Raw genomic sequence first — 20,897 nt, 5'->3', positions numbered from 1 at the left:
CCTGATTATCTTAACACAAATAAGAATGTCCTGTCACATACATTCAAATAACTATTCTTGTCATTTTCTGCTTAGAAAAGAACATAAATATCCATCTTGTATCTGGCTTATCATACCATTCATAAGAATTTCCAGTGAAAAAGTTGGCACACTTACATTTTTCCTTACTGCTGTTACTGTTATGTAAAATATCCCCATCAGAACGCATCGCAGGAAAATCATCTTCATCATCTTCTACCACTAAATGTGAGAAAGTGTGTGTTATGGGAGTGAAAAAGCTTTCCCAAGTCTTTAGTGTGCAAAAAAAGAATTAAGAGCCTCTTCATGGCTAAGCAGCATTTAAGATTTTTTTCTTATAAGTCATGACACACACCCTCCCTTCTTTTTTTTGACCACTATCAACATTACCTTCAGAAACCATCAGAAGACTAACATTTACTCAGTGTTGAAATTTAGCACTTGATTTGATGGCAAGAAGAACATTATCTTGGTGTTACAACTGGATAAGCAAAGAACCACAACTGAGCAACTATCTACTCTTTTACACTAGAAAGTTCTCAAAGAAGTGGAATGGTACTTACCTATTGTTTTCTCACTATCAAAAGTTTCAGGCTACCAGAACAAAGATGGGAATGAGTATTAATGCCTCAGAAGAATGCATGAATATGACAAGCTGTGCTCTGGGAAAAACAATTCAGAGAGATGTAGACATCCACACCTGAGTCTAATAGGACTTCCAGTGTGCACTCAGTGCTCTAGCTACAGCCAATATATCGGGAACATTCATTATGGCAGAACCTTTGCCTTTTTTAAAGAATGTATTGTTCCTATTAAAACTATTAATCTATTGCTTTTCAAAATAAAGATAAGAGACTGGTTTTGGCTGGGATAGAGTTCATTTTCTTCTCAGTAGTTTGTACAGAGCTGTGTTTTGGATTCAGTTTGAGAATAATATTGATAACACACTGATGTTTTGGTTGTTTCTAAGTAGTGCTTACTCAAAGCAAGGACTTTTCAGTGTCTCATGCTCTGCCAGTGAGGAGCAGCACAAAAGACTGGGAGGAAGCATGGGCAGGATAGGTGACTTGAACTGGCCAAAGGGATATTCCACACCATAGAATGTCATGCCCAGTATATAAACTGGGGGGAGTTACCTGGAAGAGGAGGCTGATGACAGCTTGTGAACAGGCTGGGCATCGGTCAGCAGGTAATGAGCAACTGTACTGTGCATCACTTGTCTTTCTTCGGTTATATCTCCCTCTCTCCCTCTCCTTATTATTACAATTATTATTATTATCTTTTATTTTGGTTCAAATAAACTGTTCTTATCTCAACACATGAATTCTATTTTATTTCCTGATTCTTCTCCCCATCCCATTGAGAGAGAAGGGGAAGTGAGCAAGCAGATGCATGGTACTTGGTTGCCAGCTGGAGTTAAACCATGACAGAGACACAGCAGTAAACAAACTTGAATTCATGTTATGGGGTAAACAATTATATAACATCAAATGCTTAAAAGATCATTTATACAATTGACAGCTAAAAGTCAATATTTAAGTTAAGCAGATTTTTATGGGAATCCAGCTTCTGAAGTGAAAATAGTTAACAGTGTATGCAGAAATATCTATGACTGATCTCATTATTAAAAACTATATTTAATATACATACTTCATTTATATGGTATCAAATTCTATAGTAACTATTTCAAGGGCTATTCCTGTGTAAAAGGTTAAATTCTATGGTGATAACAGTTCTCAATTATAGTTTTACCTTTATCCCTCTGGAGTTCATCTTTGGAAACTGCATCTGCACAGGCATCAAAGTATTTCTGTAAAGTATCAACTTGTCTACACAAGATGTCTCTAAAGGTTTCCATTTCTGCAAGCTTCTCACGTAAGCTATGGCCCTTCTGAAAATACAAGCATAAAAAGGCTCAAATGCTTCTACAGGTTCAGCAATAGTTCAATGCCAAAAAAAAAGGATTTCTGCAATTATGAAGAACAAATTCTTTAAGCACACCAAAGAAATTTCAGATATCAGCAGCTATGAAATGCTGATAATGTTAGAAGGACATAAGAAACTGTATAAAAGTGTTTCTTACTCATTTTGTCCACTGGTCTCAATTTTTCATTTTGACTTTATCTTCTACTTTAGAGCATTCAATAAAAATTTATTAAAAACACAATCTTACATACTATGAGGTTTACACCTATTTAACTGAAAACAGTCAGTTCTAGTTTAAGATCTTTATTCTAGCCTTTACTTCCCCTTTTCTTGTGCTGCTCCTCTTCTCCCCCAACCAATTTCAAATGTTAAATATTTATACACATGAAACAAAGAAAGCTGTTGTTTGTCAAGTCACAGAATTAGCATTTCCTTTCATCTAAAAGCCTTGATATTCTCAGAAGTATGCTAAGACTAATAAATCCTCCCACAGGTTTGATTTCCTTGCCATTTGAAAATGACACCATAGTTTAAGATGGATAATTGCATAGAGGCATGAAAAAGTTTCCTGTATGATCTGTTCATCATCACATGCTAAATTACTAACACTTATAATAAACCAAAAATTTGGGGATTTTTCCTATAATTGTGTGAACAAGTCTTCACATAGCTTATTTACTTTCCAGTTTTGTGTGTTATTTAAACACCAATACTAAGAAAATGTTATTCACTAACCTTGAATGAAGAGGTGGATGTTGCAGAGTATCCACTTGCTCCAGAAACAAGAGACACCATGGAGCCATGGCGTCGTAAACTTGACTCTGATGCATAGCCAGATTCAGTCTAAAAACCAAACCACACACAAAAGTAGAGCATTGAGGCTTTTAATAAAAAAACAACTAGTGAAAGCAAGTTTAATATCTCCTCTAAACTATCCAATTTGTCTCTTGTCAGGAAGCAGCAAGGGCTTAATAACTTGGATTGTGTCTGCAAGTTTAAGATGTTGCTGTAATAACTGTAAAGTTACTATGAATCTTTTTGTTTTGTTATCATGTTGATCTGGAAAAAAAGTAGTTATCTGCAATTTATTGTGTACCCCTAAAACAGTAACTAATTAAATAATGCAAAAAAAATAAATTGAAAATCATCTATTGATTAAAATAGCATGAAAAAGTTAAAAAATATTACATTTGACAAATGTCCTCACAAGTAAAACAGAAGATAGTGAGTAACTAAGAATATTTTTCTAAAGGTTAACATAAAATGCACCACACATGACAAAGGAGAAGAAAAACCCTAAAAGAGAATGTAAGACAATGTTTGAAAATCTCATTCCCTAACTACTGTATCAGTCTTTATAATATGAATTTCTATGAACTTTCTTCATCCCAGGAGGACCCTGAGAACTACTGACCTGTCAGCCTCACCTCTGTGCCTGGGAAGATCATGGAAAAGATCTTCCTGGAAGCTATTCTAAGGCACATGGAGGAGAGGGAAGTGATTTGGGACAGCCAGCATGGCTTCACCAAAGGCAAATCCTACCTGACCAACCAAGTGGCCTTCTATGATGGAGTGACTATGTCAGTGGACAAGGGAAGAGCTACAGATGCCATCTATCTGGACTTCTGTAAAGCCTTTGACAGGGTCTCCAAGAACATCCTTCTCTCCAAATTGGAGAGACAAGGATTTGATGGGTGCACTGTTTGGTGGATAAGGAATTAGTTAGATGGTCACATCCAGAGGGTAGTAGTCAATGTCTCAGAGTCCCAATGGACATCAGTGACTAGTGGTGCTCCTGAGGGGTCTGAATTGGGACTAGAGTTATTAAATATCTTCATTAATGACGTAGATGAAGGGATTGAGCACATCCTTGGCAACTTTGCAGAGGACATCAAGCTGAGTGGTGTGGTTGACACACCTGAAGGATGAGATGCCATCCAGAGGGACCTAGACAAGCTCAAAAAGTGAGCCCGTGGGAATCTCATGAGACAAGGCCAAGTGCAAGGTGCTGCACCTGGGCTTCTTGGTTGCGTTGGGCAACCTCTGGTATCAATACAGGCTGAAGGATGAACGGATCGAGAACAGCCCTGCCAAAGACTTGGGGGATACCAGTGAATGAGAGGCTGGACATGCCCCAGTCATGAGTGCTTGTGACATAGAAAGTCAATTGTATCCTGGGCTGCTTCAAATTCATAAGGTCGAGGGTGGTGATTCTGCCCCTCTACTCTGCTCTGGTGAGACCCCACTTGGAATACTGCATCCAGCTCTGGGGTCCCCAGCACAGGAAGGACATTGACCTGTTGGAGCAAGTCCAGTGGAGGGCCATGAAGATGATTAGAGGGATGGAACTACCCTCCTATTAGGAAAGGCTGAGAGAGTTTGGGTTATTCAGCCTGGAGAAGGCTCCAGGATAAGTTTACTGTGGCTTTTCAGTACCTGAAAGGGAGTTACAAAATGGCCGGAGAGGGACTTTTTACAAGGGTATGTAGTGATAGAACAAGGAGGAATGGCTTTAAACTGAAAGAGGGAAGGTTTAGATTAGATATTGGGAAGAAATTCTTTACTGTGAGGGTGGTGAGGCACTGTAACAGATTGCCCAGAGAAGTTGTGGCTGCCCCATCCTGGGAGTGTTCAAGGCCAGGTTGGATGGGGCTCTGAGCAACTTGGTCTAGTGAAAGGTATCCCTGCCCATTGCAGGAGGAGTGGAATTAGATGATCCTTAAGGTCCCTTCCAACACAAACCATTCTACAATTCTTAAGATATATAGTTAACACTGTACACTGCATAGTCATGGTTAAATCATTCTGACTAAAGGACCCCAACTCATTGCAAGGAGAAGGACAGACCCTACAGTGAAGAATAAAGGATAACTCAGGACTATCAAGATAATGCCATCATCCTAGGCCCTCTAACACCTCTGTGAAACCCTCCCATTATCTGGCATCATAGACAAGTAACTGTAGCAAACTCAAGGCACATCTCAATCATGAAAAAATCAGATGGACAATGATGCCATAGAATTATAGTTGCTTTGCAAAACAATAATATGTGTGTGTTAATTAATGATTGGTCAAAAGATGTTATATCTGAACACTTGAAAGGTAAAATAACCATGTGTGAAATCACATTCAATGTACCCCAATTTGAATGGGATATCTGATGACCATGAATAAAGAATTACTTGTAATTTTATACTATACATCCTCACCTCTCTGTCAACATGTGCCAGTTGCAAAATTTCTGTGACAAAAGAAACAGATGTTTCAGAGCAATATCTGAAATACTGTTGTCATGGAGTTACTTTACCTTTAAGAAAGTTTAAGTTGCTGGGATCTGCCTGGCGTCTTTTCTCCTGACCAATTATCGGTCATTGCTGAGAATTGACAGCAGTTTAGGCCATTGAAAAGTGGGATCAACTTGTGAACCCTACCTTAAAGTGTAAAACCAGAGCTCTCTTGGTTCTCTTTGTTTCCTGGCTGGGAAGGGCGGCAGAGCCCCAGGCCTCCCGTTCCCTGCCCAGGCCATGCGGCCGGGCGGGGACTGGGCTGGGCCCAGCGTCTCCCGGCCGGGGGATGCGGGCCCTGTGGAGGGGGTTTTCTCCGGGCTCCGGCCGGGCCGGGCCGAGCCGATCTCTGGCTCGGCTGCAGGTTTTTTGCTGTGGCTGGATTCACTGAAGACTGCTGAGTGAAGAAGGAGAGAGGGCTCTGGGCCTGCAGCGGGCTGGGCGCGGCGCCTACACTCTTCAGAGCAGCCATGAGGAGCTTTCCATCGCAGACGGCTCCAGCTCCTGCACCGGCCGAAGCCACAGAACTACCTACAACAGCCTGGGCAAGATTTTAACTCTTTAATTTCCCAGATGAGACTTGCGGATTAATCTTTTTATCCAGACAGAGAAAAGAGAGTGATCAACATGAAAAGAGACTTTATAAACTACTAGTGACAGGAAAGAAAAGAAAAGGTAGAGAATTAAGAAGATGCTTTAATTAAGCTGAAATATCTTTCTGTTAAAACTATGGAAATGGACAATAAGGTCTCGAAAACACTCCTTTAATTCATGACAGTAAATAGGGAGGAATAGAGTGTTCAAAGTGTAAATTTTGAGTAAAAAAGTAGAGTAATTATGGTACAGTGAAGTGCTGGAAGATTTGAAGCCTTGAGAGGCAATGAGAAAACTGTTTTCTAGTGAAGCTCACAGAAACAGATGAAGAAGACTTTTTGCCTTTGAATAACTTATCCTTAAAAATCCCATCCCTAGACTCATGGCCCATACACACTTGGGATGTGAAAATGGGAGGAGTGGGCTCTAATAACAGCAGCTCTGGGCAGCTAACATTAGAGCAATGGAAAACTATAAGAAAAATAGTTTTTCTTGTGAGAAACTCCATAAATTAACAGGAAGAAACTTCTGTTTCTCTATAAAGACTGGTGAAAAGACTGTAGCAAGAATTGGGACTGTTTTAACCATCAAAGTTCCAAAGGTTTTGTCTCTTTTGTCATGTGAACAAGGGAATAGTGGGTAGACAGGGGATGAAAAGGTTTTTCTGGAAGTTTATTCTGGTGTTCTTATTGTAGTTTGTCAATAAACTTTCTTTTTTTTCCCTTTTAAGTTTTATGCCTGTTTTGCTCTTGTTCTAATCCATATCTCACAGCAAGAAATAAGTAATTTTCTTAGTTATTGGTTTAAAACCACGACAACTGTTAATAGATTTGATCAAGTAGACAGAGAATACTGTAAAGGATCTTTGACAGAATGAGAAATACAGCAGCAGCAGAACAATCCAGACAGGGCAGGAAGAAGGGGAGACAGAACATATGATATGGAACAAGCAAGAAGCAACAATGGAATTCTAGGTGTTGGACTTTTCTAGAAAATTTGAAAACAGCATAGGCTTTGGGAAGTTAAAAAAGTGCTGATAAATTAAGATGCAAATGAACTTACAGAGTATTAAAAGAAAGGAGAAAGGACAGAAAGTTTGACTTAGTTAAAACGAGGATTTATACAATACTGCAAGTGTACAGGACAAAACGTATATTTGTATGGATGCTAACTCTGAAGCAGGCAGCATAGTGCCTGTGGAATAGCAGGCTGCATAGCTTTCTCAGTCTTGCCTGAGAAAGTGGCCTGGGAAATTATGAGGAGGATTTAAAACAATTCTCAGAGACAGAAAACAGCCTTGCAGGTTCTGTTTGTCTGTTCCTTGTTTTCTGGCAAAAGAAGGTCGAGGGGTGGTGAGCCCCATTGACCAATGATGGTGATGTGTTAGTTTACTAGCCAATAAGAGTTTTTTTTCTGTACTTTTCACATATCAGTCTATAAAAAAGATCTGAAGCAATAAACCGAGAGAAATTCTCCTGATCGACTCCTTAGAGAGTCTGTGTCGTTCATCTCGCCGTTCCTAATAGAGCGACATATTTGGGCTAAAAAGGAGCAGTGGCAAAGAAACACAGTTTTGGAAAAATTAAAGTATGACTTAAAAGAAAAATGTGACTTCCAGAATTGTTAACATAATTTCTGAATGAATGTGACTGAATGAGATTACCCAGCCAAAACAAGTAAAATAGAGCTAAGAGTCAGTTTCTATCTGGCCCATTTAAAGAATGAGGTATAAGACAACAAAGAATTGAGGAAACAGAAGAAAGAGGAATATGTATCAGAATTAGAGGCAATGTGGAAAAATGAAAATGATCAAAAAATGCTAGTTAGAAAAGAGTATTCCAAATGAAACAGAGAAATTAAGAATTAGGAATCATTTGTATAATTGCTTTGCATAAAAGAAGGGGCTATAAAACCCATGTGAAATACTGACTGTTCCCATAACAGCAGGAAGAGAATAAAGACTATAGGATGAGGTAAGGAGCTGGAATACGTAAACAGGATACAAGCCTAAATGCACCATAAGATGAGGGGTTTCCTTGGATTCTTTTGGACCCCTAAGCCAGAGGAAATGGAAAGAGGGGGGATGACAAAAGAACTGAAGGGAGCATGCGCAAGGAGACAAGGTAAAAAGTTCAGCCAAAGGAAAAATGCTGACTTCAGCCCCAAAGACCCCCAGAAGACCACCAGAGTGACCAACAAGGAGCAGTGTGCAGCTGCAAATAGGCATGGAACTAATTTTAATACTAAGCAGGGACAGGCGGGGTTAGCAAAAGAATATGTGTTAGGCGTACTGTGTAACCCTAGTTTGTAGAGAATAAAAAGGGAGAAACAAATCTCCAAGGTGTGCATGCCTTTGGAGGAGATATCCCCATGCACCTCAGTGCTGAATAAATTCATAACTACTCTTATAACTACTCTGCGAGTTATAGGGGTCCTTTCTATTCCACATATCACAAATTGTCTTCTTTTTGGAAGGCAGGTGTCTGCTAGGGAGGGCAGGAGCCTCCCTTGGAATGAAAATGTAGACCCCCTCCCTCCGAATTATTATAATTTTGAAATCAAGGGCTCTCAGGCAGAGATCAGGGAATAGGAATAACAGTTCTTTACTAGTATGTATAACGGAGCAAACAAACAACAATAACTATGGCATTAACAACAAAACAGAACCAGGGACCCCGTGACAGCCTTCTCGGCTGAGACAGGAAAGGATGGAGGAGAGGCTTTGCTTCACAAACCCCCTCGGGCAGTCAGTCCCGGTGCTCCTGCGGGGCTCTGAGGAACACTTAGCTGGAAAAGCAAGAATGAGCTGAGATCCTGGGCCGCTGGCTGAGGTGTACCAGCAGCTCCGCAGCGGTGGCTGGCACTGCCGCACATCCCAGCAGGACAGGGGGGGCAAGGCCGACCAACGAAGAGCGGAGAAGAAGAAGAAGCAGCAGCTCTGTCTGGGTGATGGCAAATTCCCTTCTCTCCACAGCAATAGCTCTCAGCAAAGTGTCCTCTGAAGCTGAAGAAGCCCGCCAAACTGTCCCGGCTCTCCTCTTTTCATGCCCCCCTTCCCGAACCCTGGGCCCAGATGAACTCTGTGTTCTTCAAGTACCCACCAAGTACCTGCAGTCAGGTTTTCCCCGCAACTAATGGGTAAAAATTCCACAGGTGAGCCAGAGCTAAAAGAAAGGCACCTAACCCCCAGCACAAATCTTGATGGAAAATGGCTAAGTAACCATCAGCTTAAAAAAAGAGAGAGAGTGAGAGAGCAGAAAGGAGTGAAAAAAAAAAAATAAAAAAGGACACAAGTTCAAAAGATTTAAAAAGGCGCATCTTAAGCTAATTCCTTAATTTAGGAAAAAAAATATTTTAACTTATCTGAAATAGCAGAGAAGTTTTTTTAATGACAGCTTATAGTGAAACAATATAAAGCAAGATGCATTTAGAAATTTCTGCTATAAATAATGAATTTAAAGCTATTTTATACAGAGCAAGAGTGCTAGAAATATAGTTACATAAGTGCTAAAAGGTCAAATTTTTAACAATTAGAACTACTATTTGTTTAAAAGTATAACTTTAAAATATCTATTGGAATAAGCTTTTTATTAGAAAATTTGCATTGGATACACAGGACTCTTCTAGAATATTAGTTCAAGTGTTAAGCAGTATACCTAACTTTGGCAACATATTTGGTATACTGGACCACATTTTGAATTCCATTGCACTTGTGTTACAGTACAGAGATTATACTTTAATTCACCAGATTTGAATCTCAAAACAAATAATGAAGCTTTGATTGAGTTTTTTGCAAATACTCAAGTAAGGGCTTTTGGCTCTTTATATGGATTTTAAGACTTTCAAAGGCTTGACAAGTGAAAACAGAGGAGGTAAAGGTAAGGGAATAAAAGGATTTTTAACAGAAAAATTAAGAGTTTTAGGCATATAATACTATAATTTAATTTCAGAAGTGTTTAATTAATATAAACCTCAAGAGAGCATTTTGTAAGAGTTTCAAACCTCAAAGCACCATAAAACACTTCTGTTTAGATTTCTTCTAAATGCAAATCTAAACCAAACTTCACTGTTTTCCTGGTAACTTCAATGTTTACTTAATCATACACTACAAATATTAAGATTATTTGGAATGTGCTTTTGCTACAGTCAGTTTGACAGTAGGGACTCATTCTGTTTTCTGTTTAATTGTGTTATAAATTTGTATTGTGATATTGGCTTTCGCAGATGAATATTATATATTAAATACTTTTTAGCTATGTATGTACTTTTTTTCTTGCTAACAAGTCTTAAGTTTAAAAGAATTTCCTAGGTACAAGGCAAGGAAACCCCAGAGGGCAAGGACAGTGGGGCCCAAGCTGTTATCAGGAGAACAATAGAGGCCAAACTGTTATCAGCGGAAGATATGAAACCCAGCTGCCCTCAGGGGAAGGATGACGGGCCCGGACTGTTATCTGCCCTGACCATTTGCAAAAAGAAAGGAAACCAAACTCCAAAATAATGATGACCAGCAAGAATAATGATGACCAGCAAAAATAAATGCTGACCAGCAGAAAATAAAAATTCTACAAAAGCATGATCTAAGAAGGCGGAACCAGGGAGGGGGTGCTTTGAATATGCATTAAACCTTCACAGTAGGGGGGGATAAAAAGGGTGTTCCTGAGATACCAGGTGAGTTCCTGGCAAGGCGCCAGGGCACCCGGCCGTTTTAACCCATTTCTTTATTTCTTTTGTCTCCTAATTGTCTTTTGTTTATATTAAATTCTTTTTATAATTTATTAAGTGAATCTCGTTTTTAAGAATTGGATATGACTTAATGAACAGATCATTTTTAAAATGTAGCCAAAATATCCATTGCATAGAGATCAAAGCATTTTAACTAAGGACAGCAAATGTTTTCTGATTTTCTCCTTTAAGTGGGAAAGACATATCTATGTAAAATTCGAATTTAAGCTTAAGAAGTGAAATTTCTGAATGTCCCTATTTGAAGATTTAATCAAAATCATATCTTAATAGTACTACTCTAATACTTACAAGAACAGATGTAATCTTAGAAGGAAAAGAAATCTCATTACTTATATTCTGCATTTGAATTAAATCCTTTTCTTCTGATATTACCCTTATAGTCAATGCTCAGTTAATTTAGTTCACAAAATAAAAGCTATGGGGTGAAATAACAAAACCACCTTCTTTCCATATCAATATGTAAGACTGATAATTTTAAAGGTACCATTTCAACAGTATGTTCATTTGACTGTCATTTATATTTGTGATTAATAGTGTGATAAATGAACTTATGAATAAAAATTCGTAGAGGTCTAAATAAATATATTTGTAGCTATAATAATATAAAATATAAAATACAGTGTGGCCAACAAGTCCTTCCCCAGATCTAGTCGCGAATTCCCATTCGAGAGATAACAATCCTAGCCGGCGCCCATCAACCGAAAAGAATGAGCAGGACACGGGCCATCAGGCTGACAAAGGAACGAGCTCGGACGAGATACTCATCGCCGGACCTGAACACCCCGCCTTGCAGGCCACTGTTGGGGAAGCAATCAGGCTGACAAAGGGAAAAGTCCAGCCGAGATATCCATCAGCTCCAACCCGGATCCAACCACCCCATCCAGATGGCCCGAACCAAAATGAAATCAAGGAACACTCAGAACTTCTTTACATATGAGGAGACTCTGCCCGGACGTCTATTTGACTCTATTCTCCAACGCCAGGAAATCAATTCATCCAACAATCAAGGACCCTTGGTGAATGGTGCCTGCCTGGAATTTGGCCTCAGGACACAAAATCCCTATAAAAACCCAGGCCAGAGAACCCTCGAGCTTGGATTTGGGAACACCTATACCTTTGGGTATAGACCCCTGTCCACCCAGTGCTGCGCTGTTTATTTTATTGTGGTTTTTCCTCGTTGTTTATTTTTATTATAAAAATTGTTTTATAATAAACTGTTCTTTTATTTAACCTAAATTTGTCTTTGCATTTATAACAGATTGGTGCCGCGACTCGGATCGGAGAAAACTGCGGGGAATCTCACTGCCCAGGACGGGTACCCCCGCTGATTTCAGCGGCCTGGTGAGCTGGGAATCCCCGTAGCTCGTTCCGACATCCGAACCAAATTTAGGCTGAGGTAAAAACCACAATAAAAAGAGAGACGGATCCGGAGCTGAGAGCTCGGGAAGGCACGGAGCCTTCGGGAAGCCGCGGAGCCTTCGGGAAGCCGCGGCTGGTTTGCTCGTAAAACGTCTGTTGTGCATGAAGACATCCAGGCAGGAAAATAGCTGTAAGTACTGCTGGTTGAGCGAGTGATTGGGCGAGTGTGTGAGACGTGATCTGATCATGGAGCGAGTGCGGACTTCAAGGTCGCGTTTCCATCCTCCCGCCGCGAGGGAATTGGCCGGCCGCGAAGGAAGCGATTCGAAGTGAGAAAGTTCTCTCTTTACACACTTGTAAAAACCTGGGACGAAAGGGAGTCCCGGGGGACTGATCACACGGGGCTAAAGGGGAAGGATACGTCCTGTCGAGCTCGGGAACTGGTAAACCCTTTCAGTCAACGGACCTAGGCAAAGGTCCAAAGGAGGATCAGAGTGCTGAATACAAGAGACCCCAGCTCAGCTAGATGAGAGGTGAGTATTCGCGAACTTTGATTTCTCGGGTAAAAACGGAACGGACACAACGCAGAAATAAGAAGAATTCATAGAAAAAGGTAAGACATTCTTTTTGAACATGGGACAAAGAAAGAGTAAGATGCAGAAAAAGAGTACTGGGAAAGGTCCCTCCGATCAGGCGGAGGGATCGCTGGACATCCCACCGGAAAGTCCCTTGGGATGGATGTTAAAATATTGGGAGAGTTGTCCCCAGAGAAAAGGAAAATCCAAGGCAAAAATGATTCAGTATTGTGCAGAGGTCTGGGGAGGGCAAGAGTTGAGAAATCACCTCACTTGGCCTGTGCTAGGCACATTCGAGAAATGGACATGTAGCGAGTTGCTTTCCTATGTGGAAAGCAAGGTTCCCTCAGACCCCGAGGAAAAGGAATATGCCAGGCTCTGGTTAACTGCCAGAGTAGGGTTATTCCCGATGAAACAAAAAGAAAAACGTGGATCGAGAGCTGAACCCTGGGAACCCCTCGATCATTTACCACCTCCATATCACGGACTGGCGGAGCCCTCTGCTGTAGATCAAGTGGTGCCGTCAGCACCTCCGGGCTCCCAAGAGCAACCCGCTGAGAGGTACACATCTCGAGCGGAGGAGTCGGAGTCGGCAGTCGTGCCGACAACACTTCCCTTGCCCCCGCCTACGGAAATCCCAGCCGCCACAACCTCTTCAGAGGCTTTGTCGGTGCAAGGCTGGGGATCACTCTATCCACAATTGCCAGTCCAGCCGCCACAGCAGGGACCCTCACACCTAATTGAAAGGGTCCCTCCCAGTAACCGGGTGGCGGCAGAGTTCCCGCAATCAACAAAGAAAAAAACTCACACAAACCCCGGTTCCCCTCCTGCAAGTAGAACTCGTTTGAAAGCAAAAATGGTGGGCGGAGAATGGGGAGAGAGTGAGAGTGAGCACCGAATGTTCCCTCTCAGGGAAGTACCGACAGCCCCGGGAGTAATTGGGTTTGTGAATGTTCCCCTTAATTCAGGGGATGTGCGAGCATTTAAAAAGGAGATGGGGCGATTGTTGGATGAACCTTTTGGTGTGGCTGAGAGGTTGGATGACTTTTTAGGAAGTAGCATTTATACTTACGATGATCTTATGGCTATCCTGAGATCACTGTTTAATCAGGAAGAGAGAGAAATGATTAAACAAGCTGGTATCAGGGACTGGGACCGACGCAATCCACAGGGGACACCAGGTAACCAAAAGTGGCCTAGCGTGAGCCCGAGCTGGAACGCCCAGACAGAAGAGGGCAGGCGAAGCATGATGGATTTGAGGAACATGATTGTGCAGGGAATAAGGGAGGCGGTTCCCCGAGGTCAGAACATTAGTAAAGTGTTCGGGGAATGCCAGGGGAAGGAGGAATCGCCCACCGAATGGATAGAGAGATTGCGGCGAAGTTTTCAGATCTACTCTGGAACTGACCCGAACTCTCCCGTGAGGGAGGTCTTGCTCAAAACACAATTTGTGGCCAAATCCTGGGAGGACATTAGGAGGAAATTGGAAAAAATTGACGGGTGGCAGGATAAAAGCCTCCAGGAGCTTCTGAGGAAAGCTCAAAAGATATATATGAGAAGAGAGGATGAAAAACAAAGGCTGCAAGCTAAGGTATTGGTAGCTGCAGTCAAAGAAGTCCAAAAGCAAGAACAAACACAAGGTAAGTTTAAAACACTACCTAGAAAACAGAGAGGCCCTCACAAGGCAGCCCCTACCCCACGGAAAGAGCTCCCCGAATGTTACTACTGCAAGAAGGTAGGACACATTCAGCGGGACTGTAGGCAAAGAATAAAAGATGAAAAAGTTTTTCAAGAGGATTAGGGATGTCGGGGGCTCTTTAATTTGGGGACCGGAACATCCAAGGAGCCCTTGATAAAATTAAAAGTGGGTCCCCAGCAGCAGGAGGTAAGCTTTCTAGAGGACACTGGAGCAGAGAGAAGTACTCTGCAGAAATTACCAGAGGGGTGTGTGGCGAGCAGGGAAAAGGTTTTTGTAATTGGAGCCAAGGGAGATCCTTTCAAAGTATCAGTAATAAAAGATGTGGAAATAGAATGGGAAAATAAAATTTGTTTAGGAAATTTATTGCTTGTAGAAGAAGCAGATTATAATTTGTTAGGAAGAGACATGATTGTTGCATTAGGAATTAATATCGTTGTTAAAAACTCTGAATTAGTAGTGAAAATATTCAAACTGACTCCCAAGGACGAAGAAGAAATTAACCCCAGAGTGTGGCACTCAAAAGGGGAAGTAGGGAAATTGGATATCAAGCCCATTTAAATAGAAATCGAGGACCCTGAAGACCCTATAAGGGTCAAACAATACCCCATCCCGAAGGAAGGGATGAGGGGTTTGAAACAAGTAATTGACGACCTCCTTAAAGGGGGTACCCTCGAACCCTGCATGTCTCAGCATAACACCCCCATCCTGGCTGTAAGGAAAACAGATGGCAGTTTCCGGTTGGTTCAGGACCTCAGAGCTGTAAATGCTAGAACCCGAACCAGATTCCCGGTGGTGGCCAATCCTTACACTTTATTGAACAGGCTCTCACCTGAGGATGTATGGTATAGTGTAATCGACTTAAAGGATGCTTTTTGGACTTGCCCTTTAGATGAAAAGAGTAGGAATTATTTCGCTTTCCAGTGGGAGGACCCAGACACAAACCGAAAGCAACAACTAAGATGGACGGTCCTCCCTCAGGGGTTTGTAGAATCTCCGAACCTTTTCGGACAGGCTTTGGAACAACTGCTAACGCAATTCGTTCCTGAGGATGGGACGAAACTTCTGCAGTATGTTGATGACCTGTTGATAGCTGGGACAACTGAAGAAAATGTGAAAAGAAGCACGATTGCCTTGTTAAATTTTTTGGGACAAAAGGGGTTGAAAGTATCTAAATCCAAACTGCAATTCACAGAGCCTGAAGTTAAATATCTTGGACATTGGATATCTCAGGGGAAAAAGAAATTAGACCCTGAGAGGGTGGCAGGGATCCTTGCACTCCCTGCACCAAAAACAAAAAGACAAATTAGACAATTTTTAGGGCTCTTGGGATATTGCAGACAATGGATTGAAGGTTTTAGTGAAAAGGTAAGATTTTTGTATGAAAGACTGAACACTGACAGATTGAAGTGGACTGAACTAGATGAGATTAATTTTCAAGAATTAAAAAATGTCCTTATAACCGCTCCCGTACTAACTTTACCAGATACCAATAAAGAATTTCAGCTGTTTGTGGATGTAAGTGGGCAAACAGCACAAGGAGTTCTGACCCAAGAATGGGCAGAAAAGAAGAAGCCCATAGGGTTTCTCTCGAAAATTTTAGATCCGGTTAGTCGGGGCTGGCCTACTTGTTTGCAAGCAATTGTGGCAGTAGCTTTGTTGGTAGGGGAAGCTAAAAAGATAACTTTTGGAGCTTCCTTGATAGTCTACACCCCACATGATGTAAGAAATATCTTACAACAAAAAGCAGAAAAATGGTTGACAGATTCGAGGCTTCTGAAATATGAAGCCATTTTAATCAGCTCGCCGGGTCTAGAGTTAAAAACGACTACTGCGCAGAATCCTGCGCAGTTCTTGTTTGGGGAACCAACAGAAAAACTGCTACATGACTGCATTGAAACTGTGGAATTGCAAACTAAAGTTAGACCAGATTTAGAAGATCAAGAGTTAGAAGGGGGAGAAAAGTGGTTTATAGATGGTTCCTCGAAAGTTGTTGAAGGAAAAAGAAAGTCGGGGTATGCAATAATAAATGGCATATCAGGAGAAATTGTAGAATCGGGTCCCCTGAAAGCAAGTTGGTCTGCACAAGCTTGCGAGCTCTATGCTCTCCTAAAAGCCCTCCAGGGATTGAAAGGAAAAAGGGGGACCATTTATACAGACTCACGATATGCATTTGGAGTAGTACATACCTTTGGGAAAATATGGGAAGAAAGAGGTTTGATAAATACGAAGGGAAAAGGATTGATCCACGGGGAAATCATTCGACAAATTCTAGAGGCTGTCAGACAACCGAAGGAAATATCGGTTGTCCATGTAAAAGGACACCAGACAGGATGGCAGTTCCACACCCGAGGTAACAACCTGGCAGACAAAGAGGCAAAGCGAGCGGCTTTGTTAACCGTAAGTACTCCCAAAATAACCCCGGAGGAGTCACCAAAAATCCCCATGCTCCCTTCAGAAAGGGAGATAGAAGAATTCAGAAAGGTAGGAGGAACCTTTGAGAGGGGAAAATGGTGGTTGCCTGATGGGAGAGAATTAATTCCAAAAGGGATGGCAAGGGGGATACTGCAAAGATTACACAAACAGACTCATTGGGGAACTCGGGCATTAGCTGAACAGTTTCTAAAATTTTTCGGGTGCAAAGGAATCTTTGAACTCGCCAAACAGGAGGTGCAAGGATGTGTGATATGCCAAAAAGTAAACCGATCAAAATTTAAGCAAACAGCCTGGGGAGGTCGCCCTCTCTCATACAGGCCATTTGAAAGAATCCAGGTGGATTTCACTGAGCTACCAAAAATCGGTAGATATAAATTCTTATTAGTGATAGTAGATAAATTAACACATTGGGTAGAAGCCTTTCCCAGAGCAAGGGCAACAGCCCAAACGGTGTCAAAAATTTTATTAGAGGAAATCATTCCCAGATATGGGATAGTAGATTATATCGATTCAGACCAAGGAACACATTTTACATCAAAAATTATCAAACAAATATCAGAAGCCCTAGGCATCAGATGGCAATATCACACCCCTTGGCATCCTCAGAGTTCAGGACAGGTGGAAAGGATGAATCAAACATTAAAATCCCAGCTATCTAAACTTATAATTGAAACGAAAATGTCCTGGATTAAATGTCTTCCCCTTGCATTACTGAATATAAGAACTATGCCACACTCTGAGACAGGTCTGTCCCCTTTTGAAATGTTGTATGGGATGCCGTACAAGCATGGAATGCTGGTGGCACACCCTCAGGTGGAGGATGTACAGATACAACCCTATCTCATTTCTATAAACAAAAATTTACAGGATCTGCGGAAAAGAGGACTGATTCCCCAAAGCACAACACTGGGATTTCCAATACACCAAATACTGCCTGGGGATAAAGTTCTGATCAAAGCGTGGAAGGAGCTCCCCCTCAGCCCCCACTGGGAAGGACCATTTCTCGTCCTACTGACCACAGATACCGCGGTCCGGACTGCAGAAAGGGGTTGGACACACTCATCTCAGGTAAAAAAAGTAACGGATTACAATTCCTCCAAGCGGAAAGTCACCACCCCTCCGGGAGAACTGAAAATTAAACTCCGGCGTCATCACAAATGACAAGTGACGGGCAGATAAGTTGCATTAATCCTGATTGTTATTGTTTTCCATTTATCCATTTCAAGTGTGCTTATTGTAAACAGATTTGGGTGGCCCACTGTTTGGGGGGATACAAACCCAAAGGATTGTGTACAAAGTGTCTAGAAAAGGAACAGGAGGAAACTGGCCGTTTTCTAACACTTGCCACCTGGGCGGGGTTTTTGGAACTAGACTCTCCTGAGTGGTTCCTATTTTTCCAAAAAGGGTTGAGAGGCAAGCTAGATTCTAAAGCAGAGGCTTTAGTAATTGAGTGTCGAAAAACAATTAAAGTACCGCGTAGGACAGATACGATCAAAGCGTCTCGGTGGGCTGCTTTCAAGAGAAGGTACGCCATAAGGACTACAAGGGCCCCTGAAGACAGTCCTTGCTGCTGAGAAGATGGTAATCCCCGCCGTATGTTCCTATACGGGCGAAGGGCAAGGCAGAGGGATGCAATTGTGGGGAATCCTGACAGTCCTGAATCTAGCCATGTGCTTGGCCGAGGGAATGAGTCCCGAGGCACCTCCGGGGGAGCGTCCCCTGGGGAAGTGTGAGCAGTGTCGGACTGCCACAGGAACCGAACGAATGATTGACTGTCCTCCGGAACTGCGAAAGGGGTTATGTTTGTCCAATGGCACTCAGTATAATCTGTGTAACTTAAAGGGGGAGGTCTGGTGTTTCCGCCCAGGGGCAAGTTTTAAGGACGGACAGTTTCAAACTCCTAAAAGACAAAAGACCAAGACAACCCACTTCAGGTACAGGAGGGAAGTGGGGGGAGTTCCTCCGATCTCAATTTGCAGTCAATGTAATAAAACCGTCTGGATCGGAGGAAAAAGGCAATCCACATTTATAGCATATTACAAAATCAATCCTTTATGTTATAATAAAGCAAACTTGAAAACGTGTACTATAGGTGAAAAATTGTATTGGGAGGGTAAAAATTTGAAACATGAAGAAAAAGCCTCCTTTAACAATGAACCCATAATTCTGGATTTGTTAAAAAGTGATGATGATCGGGTGTGTTTGCAATTTGACCAGGTATTCTGTTTTTCTAGAGATGAGGAAGGGTTAAATCCAGAAAGCAAAATAAAACAACTAACCTTAGAATTAAAAAGACAAGAAATAGAGAATCGAAGAAAGAGGCTGGAGCAAGAGAGACTTAACTCTCTCAGTGAACATTATGAACAATTAGAAAAACAATACAGTAATTGGGGATTACCAAGCCCTAACCAAAACCTATTCATAGACCTAATACAAGAGATTGCCACAGAATTAGGTCTATCGAATTGCTGGATATGTGGTGGTTTGAAATCAGCCGAAAGGTGGCCATGGAAGGGAGAAGGACTCACCCCAGAGCAACTCTTAAAATGGAAGGGTTTAAAATTATCCAAAACTACACGAAGACCCGAGGGGTGGGTAATAGATCAAAGAATAATTGGGACCTTCTGCATTAGCAGAGAAGGGAAAGAATTCACCGATTTAGTAGGCTATACCCCGTGTATAAACACTCTCACGGTGAATTCTGACAGCAAAACAAAAGTTTGGCAACCTGAACCACCCCCGGGCTATTGGAGTCGCTCCCGGGATAATAACTGTGAATGGATGGAAATAATTGGACTTTGCTGGTACAAAAACTCTAGGTCCAATCCCTTCCATGCGCTAATAGGCCTGAAAGAATATTGGGATGATCCGGCAAAGTTGAACAAGGGTTGGGAAGCTCCTGATGGCATATATTGGATATGTGGAAAAAAGGCATACAGCGAGCTACCTAGAAGGTGGAAAGGATCCTGCACACTTGGAATAATTCGGCCCTTTTTCTTTACTCTACCCAAAACAGAGAGTAAATCATTGTGAGCCCCTCTCTTTGAGACATTAAACAGACAAAGGAGGGAATTAAAACGGGAACTACCAATGGCGGGAGGCAACCAGAAGTGGAACGAGGAAGAATGGCCTGCCGAAAGAATCATTCAATATTATGGGCCCGCTACTTGGGCAAATGATGGCAGCTGGGGTTACAGAACCCCCATTTATCTCCTCAACAGACTTATCAGGTTGCAAGCGGTGGTAGAGGTAGTTTCCAACCACACTTCAGAAGCCCTGGAACTCCTAGCAAAACAACATTCACAAATGAGAGCTTTTGTGTATCAAAACAGATTAGCTCTCGATTATCTGCTAGCCGAGGAGGGAGGAGTGTGTGGCAGATACAACGAATCCGAGTGTTGTATGGAAATAGACGATTACGGGGAAACAATAAAAGGATTGGCTGCTGAAATAAAGAAAGTAGCGCATGTACCAGTCCAAAAATGGAATTCAATCCTACAATCCTCCTGGTGGGACCAAATATTCGGGCAAGGGGCTTGGTGGAAGAAGCTAGTATTCTTCATAGTTTGTTCAATTGCCGGAATCATTTTCCTTCCCTGCTTAATTCCTTGCTTCATCAGACTAATTCACTCTGTTGTGCAAGGAATGCAGATTGCCACCCTTCCAATCGATCCTGAGAAGGCACAAGGGAAACCTACTTCCCTCTCTAAACTAATGAAATTAGAGGAGGAAAAGGAAAACAAAAACGCAATGAAGGCTTTAAAGAATTTTGAAAATAAACATAACCTGTCACAAGAATATTGTGAGAATTCGTTAACGGACTGAGAAGAAAATTAATGTGATTGAAAATTATAGTCCTTCCCCCGTAGAATTGGATAAAATAACACGAATTTTTAATGTGATGGATTATTAGGCGGGGGACTGTGATAAATGACCTTATGAATAAAAATTCGTAGAGGTCTAAATAAATATATTTGTAGCTATAATAGTATAAAATATAAAATACAGTGTGGCCAACAAGTCCTTCCCCAGATCTAGTCGTGAATTCCCATTCGAGAGATAACAATCCTAGCCGGCGCCCATCAACCGAAAAGAATGAGCAGGACATGGGCCATCAGGCTGACAAAGGAACGAGCTCGGACGAGATACTCATTGCCGGACCTGAACACCCCGCCTTGCAGGCCACTGTTGGGGAAGCAATCAGGCAGACAAAGGGAAAAGTCCAGCCGAGATATCCATCAGCTCCAACCCGGATCCAACCACCCC

At 41.9% G+C, this 20,897-nt stretch overlaps 1 protein-coding gene across 5 annotated transcripts in view; it reads right to left on the bottom strand.

Annotated features, from left to right (window-relative positions):
- LOC148183311 (ceramide transfer protein-like) overlaps positions 1-20,897 on the bottom strand; it is a 274,244-nt gene that overhangs the window by 75,900 nt on the left and 177,447 nt on the right. For all 5 annotated transcript variants that reach the window (XM_088061554.1, XM_088061555.1, XM_088061558.1 and 2 more), the window contains exons 4-6: positions 2,680-2,787; positions 1,771-1,909; positions 157-240 (exon numbers count right to left, since the gene is read on the bottom strand). In XM_088061554.1, coding sequence (XP_087917680.1) covers positions 157-240; positions 1,771-1,909; positions 2,680-2,787 — 331 coding nt within the window. The remainder of the gene's footprint in view (positions 1-156; positions 241-1,770; positions 1,910-2,679; positions 2,788-20,897) is intronic.

The sequence above is a fragment of the Pseudopodoces humilis genome, chromosome 12, assembly GCF_049639895.1.
Source record: "Pseudopodoces humilis isolate 2021_Gansu_Grassland_sample_001 chromosome 12, ASM4963989v1, whole genome shotgun sequence".
In the NCBI taxonomy this organism is placed as follows: domain Eukaryota; kingdom Metazoa; phylum Chordata; class Aves; order Passeriformes; family Paridae; genus Pseudopodoces; species Pseudopodoces humilis.
This window is presented reverse-complemented; position numbering and strand designations above follow the sequence as displayed.